Raw genomic sequence first — 5,693 nt, forward strand, 5'->3', positions numbered from 1 at the left:
GTGCTCATTCTGTGCCAACTGTAAGTGAAAGAAAGATTATTTACTTTATTTCAAATGGGATTAAATTCTTTGTCAAATGTACAAATGTTGAAGAGGACGAGGCAAAAACGTTTATTTGACTAGAAGATGAGAAGTTTGATTTTCACAATCTTCACAAGTTAGTAAATATGGGAAAGCAGCTGCTCCCCTTAGGTTACAGTTGGAGGGACAGAATTCAAAGTTTAAAATGTGGCCTAACTTTATCTGGTCACATCACAAATAGCTAGAAAGATGGCAAGGAAAGTGAAAACTGTTCCAGAATTCACTGGTAGAGAAGGGAATTTTAAATGTAAAACAATATAGGACTTCTTCTGGCAAAGTGGCAGTGGGGCGGACCGGAGAGGATGCAGATAGACCAAATGCAACAGCTGCACTCCAGCAGATTACAAAGTGAAACTGCAAAACAAATTTCGTTGAAACAAGTCTTTCTCAAACTGTGACCCACAGATCATTGGTGGTCAATAGGCGGCCCGTAGTGGTCCGCAAGGTACTGTAAACGGCCATTTATGTGCTGTGAGCTCAAAGAGTAATGTATACAGTTAGCCTACAAAAGGAAAAAAATAAAAAATAGCTTTTTGACCAGCACCTGTATGTTATTTGTCTGTGACAAACTGCTGCCAAATTCAAACTCAGGACTTTTTTCCTGCAAGGCAACAATGCCACCAACTGCGTCACCATATATCATACATGTTAAATATGTCAAGGTCAAACGTTCTTTTTAAAGAAACACAGAATGATTAAAGAGTTTTAGGACTGGACCAAGCGTCTACTTTTTGGAAATGAAAGCATGGTCATCCTTGCTCCTGGTCAGATGAGGACTGATTCTTCGGGCTGCTGAATTATAGTAACAGTGATGGTACTGCTGCTGTCAGTAATGGTAATGGTGTGGTATCAATGGAAAAAGTAATTGGTTAGATTACAGAACAACCTCTGTAATCTCTCTTAAATAAATAGTAGAACTATTTATTTAACGAAGTTAATTCTCATCACTGAAAATGATCAAAACACAAAATAGTTGTTTTAATGTGATGTTTTCATCTTCCAGGTCCCAACATGAGAAGAATTGTGATCCTCGGAAAAACTGGATCTGGGAAAAGCAGTGTTGCAAACACTATATTTGAAGAGGACAAGTTCACCGTCTGCCATGGTTCTGTCTCTGCTGAAAGTCCATGTGAAGCAAAAACTAAATCACTAAATGGAAAAGAAATCACTCTGATTGATACTCCCGGGTTATTTGATACAAACAAACCTGAAAAAGCTCTGAAGCCTGAAATAGTGAAGTGCATCACAGAGTGTTCACCTGGACCGCACGCTTTCCTCATTGTGCTACAACTAGGAAGATTTACAGAGCAGGAAAACGACATTGTTAACAAAATAACCCACTATTTCTCTGAAGAAGTGTTTAGATTTGCAACGGTCGTCTTTACTCATGGTGATGACCTCCGAGAAGGGCAGAAAATCACAGAGTATTTGAGCCCAAATGTACTTTTGGATGAATTAGTAGAAAAATGTGGTGGTCGATGCCATGTGATAGATAATAAGTACTGGAAAAATCCCTCAGGTGACCCCTACAGGAGCAACGCTTATCAGGTGAAAGAGATACTGAAATCAGTTGAAGAGATAGTGAAGGCAAACAATGGAAACTGCTACACCAACGAGATGCTGCAAGTAGTAGAGAAACTAAAGCAACAGGAAAAGCAGCGTATTGCACAGTCCTCCAGAAACCTTTCGGAGAGAGAAATTGATGAGAAAGCTAAAAGCAGAGTGTGTGATATTTTAGCACGTATTGCAGCAGGTATTACAGCAGGTGTACTGCTGGGAGCACTTTTTGGTGTAGTTGCCGCTATTGGAGCAGTTATTCCTGGCATAAAAATAGCAGCTGACTTAAAAAAAGCAGTAGCCTTTCTAGGAATAACAGCTGGACCTGCAGCAGGAGTAGCAGCTGGAACTGCAGCAGAAGCAACAATAGGTGCAGCAGCTGGAACTGCAGCAGAAGCAACAACAGGTGCAACAGCTGGAACTGCTAGCATCACAGCAGGATCAGTACTACTGGGTACATTTGCAGCTGCTGGAGCAGCATTTGGTGCATATAAAGGATATCAGGCAGCAGAAGAAGCAGAAACACCATGGGAAGCAGCAAAGAAGACGGCAGAAGCTTTGTGGTCTTCAGGAAAGCATGCCAAAAATAAAGTTGAAGAATTTAGCACCAAGTGTCAAAAACTTGGATAGAAAATTTATTAGATTACACTGTGGTCAAATGTAAATGATATGTTCTTGAACAGTTCTCTATCCAAAATGCATTACTCTACTTTCAGTCATTTATACACTCACTGATGGTGGCAAGCTACTGGATAGGATGTTAGCCACAGCACACAAACACTTGAGGCTGCAATGCATCAGTGCCAAAGGGTCCTCTGACCATCACCAGGACACAGGGGGTCCTGAACCAACAACCCACTGATTGAGTGACAAACTCCTGTCACCACCATCGTTCCAATAAACTAGTCCAACACAAGATAAAAAGGAAAAATTATAATGTTCAAAAACGTATTATTTCCAGAAATATTGCTTTTTTAAAAGTTGCAGTGTTCACTGAAAATATTCAACCTTCCAGAGGTTATTAACTTTTTCTATTTCTTCATCATAATATATGTCATGTGTGTCTCAATTGTTATTTAGATCAGTCTGATTACATTGTATTTGACTTAAAATGATCCTTTGTACAATCTAATTGTAAAAAGAAAAACCTTTGTATTCTTAACTTCTGTATTTTAGTCCTTCAGCAGCATCAATAACCACCTATCAATGCATGTCAAATCAAATACCTACCAAAAACGTACTCATCATTGATTACACTTTATAGAAGCTGCAATTCTGTTCAAATTAGTAATAAAAGACCAGTGATTTCTGTCCAGATTGATTTGTCTCTAGTCACATCCTAAAAAAGAAATAACATTTTGATTGCATATTTTATTGAGGGTCAGCCATTTTATAAAGAGGAAGGAACATTCTTTTTATTTTATTTTTTATTTGTCTTAACTTTTTTCTGATTGGAAAAAAGGGGGAGTTGTTATTCATTAATGAATGATACTCATCTTCCATAATAAAACTTGGAATTTCAAGTTCCTTTGAGTCTTTTTTTTTAACAATGTTCCAATTTTGTTAAATGTAAACAATAAACAATGTGTTGTTTTGGAAATCAAACACCACACTGCACTCATTGCAAATAAAGCACAGTAGTTTTTAATTTTTATGTGATGGTAAAATAATTGGTTGTCAGTCCAATTCCCTGGTGAAAAATAAATACACTAAACATGTAAAATTTTAGCGTAGTTGAAACCAGACTAATCATCTGCATACCTGAAGTGTGATATTTTGGAACAACTAATTTTGTGCTTAGTGTTTGTTAATAGTAATTAAATTGTATTAAAGCACAATCTAAAGTGTACTCTCACGTACTTACTTTTTGGAACAACTATAGTTTTGCTTACTGTACTTTAAATATATTGATTTTGATGAACTGTAAACGTGCTTGATTAGTATATCTTAAGTAGAATATATTAAGAATGTCTAAGTATATAAGCATTACATATTTTATATATTACTAGTTTGATTACAGTATGCTGCAATTACACTTTTGGTTCATTATAATTGCTAATGAAGTACACTTTTTAATGTCTATTATTATTCTGCTTTGCCACTTTCTACATTAATGCTTCATACACACTGCAGTACTGCAAACACATCAGGTTACCAGAACACAGAAGGGTCATTTACAACACACTTTACTGGAGAAACTAATTATATTGTTCTTTCAATATTTGACCATTTTTCAAGAGTACATTGCCAATATACCATCGCAGAATTGCACAAATTCTCAATACATTCAGAGTTTACAGCTTATGAAAATTAGCACAATAAAACAACAGGTACACTTTAGAGCCCTAGTAAAAAAAAAGGTATACTTTAGTACATTTCAAGCATACTTACATTTGTGAAAGTACATTTTAAGAAATACTAATTATTAAGTGTACTACCTATAAATATATATGAAGTATACTAAAAGTATGCTTGGACCAACTTCAACATTATAACTTTAAACACACGTAAATATAATTGTACCAAAATACACTTTTAAGAAATATATTAAATAAAAGTATACTGTAAGTGAACAAAATATGTATTTGCCCAAGAGTAAATATACACTTGCTCAGGTATATATTTAAAAGATTTTTAAAATATCTGTCAAAGATATTTTGTGTATATTTTAAAATATATGCTCAAAATAGATTTTTTTTTAAATTCACTTAACGCTACTTAAAATTATTAATTTCAGTATATTTTAAATTACATCTCAGTGTATATGTTAGACTAATAAATTATGCCTTTTTAGGTGTCTTAATAATCGTTTACTTTTTTTTTTTTCAAATCGCAAAGAATAAAAAAATGATAATCCTGATGTAATGTTGTTTAACAAAGTACCCAATCCATTTTCAGATGTTTGACGTAAGCCAGTGTTTCTCAACCCTGGTCCTCAGCGCCCCCCTGCTCTGCATGTTTTAGATGTGCCTCTATTCCAGAACAGCTGATTCAAATGATTGCATGACAATCAGGTACTGCAGAAGCCTGTTAATCACCCAGAGATACAATTCAGGTGTGTGGCAGAAGGGAAACACCTAAAACATGCAGGACAGGGGGGCGGTGAGGACCAGGGTAGAGAAACACTGTGGTAAACAGTAATCAATAGACGGCAGACAAGAGACAACTAGACAAGTACCTGACAGAGAACAAGAAACACAGGTGAATATAAATACACAAGGGATCTAGACACAGCTGGGATCAATCAAGGGTAGGCAGGACCACACCGAAACTCAACTGACAGAATCCTAAATAAACACACAGGAAAACTCTACTTCTTACACAATGTCTGCAAGTTTACACTAAAAAATGAATTTTCCTTTAAAAACATAATCTCAAACACTCAAAAAACTTCAAAGCTTACTTCAGTTCATTTTCAACTAGTAAAACATCTGGGTGTGCCGAAAGTGTGTTATCATCTGAAGGAACCACACTTGAACATTTAAGCCAAGATTTGTTTGGAATAACTACAGAACATGACCAAAGAGGAACACCATAGCAGTGAAACAGAGAAGTAAAGTTTTGGAATGGAGCAGTCAGACGTCAGAACTAATTCAGGAAAAACCACGAAGAAGCTTCTGCATGTACTTATAATTTGATAGATTTAGTGAGCATTTGCAAAATTGTGCATCAATATTTTCAAGACAACATGTGAAATGCAGACCGACTGCTACCAAAGAAAAGCTGAACGCTGGAATTGAGTCTGAAATCGCTCTGTTTCTCACCAACACTGTCACAAAGCTTTGACTTCATTGACGTCTCTGTCCTATAATATATAGAGTTTATATTATAGGATAACCTGTGTGAATCCTGAGTAGCTGAAATTAATATAACTACAGCTTAGTCTAACATCAATAATTACATAATACATTTGAAGTGGAATTATAAAGTATCATAAAAAGAAAACTATTAAGTCCACCTAAATATTTCAGTTGCTACTTTTACTTCTTAATCACTCTTTAGTTGTAAAAATAGATCCAAATGTACCTGTAGATGTTCTAGTATCCACCAGGGGG

General features: G+C 35.6%; 1 protein-coding gene across 1 annotated transcript; it reads left to right on the forward strand.

The window, feature by feature from the left end:
• Positions 1–826: 826 nt before the first annotated feature.
• On the forward strand, positions 827–3,161 carry LOC103144597 (GTPase IMAP family member 7-like). The gene is made up of 2 exons (XM_007561659.2): positions 827–845; positions 1,085–3,161. The coding sequence occupies exons 1-2, from the start codon at positions 827–829 to the stop codon at positions 2,266–2,268; spliced, it is 1,203 nt and encodes a 400-aa protein (XP_007561721.2). The 3' UTR covers positions 2,269–3,161.
• Positions 3,162–5,693: the final 2,532 nt, after the last annotated feature.

The sequence above is a fragment of the Poecilia formosa genome, unplaced genomic scaffold (assembly GCF_000485575.1).
Source record: "Poecilia formosa unplaced genomic scaffold, Poecilia_formosa-5.1.2 Scaffold130, whole genome shotgun sequence".
NCBI lineage: Eukaryota > Metazoa > Chordata > Actinopteri > Cyprinodontiformes > Poeciliidae > Poecilia > Poecilia formosa.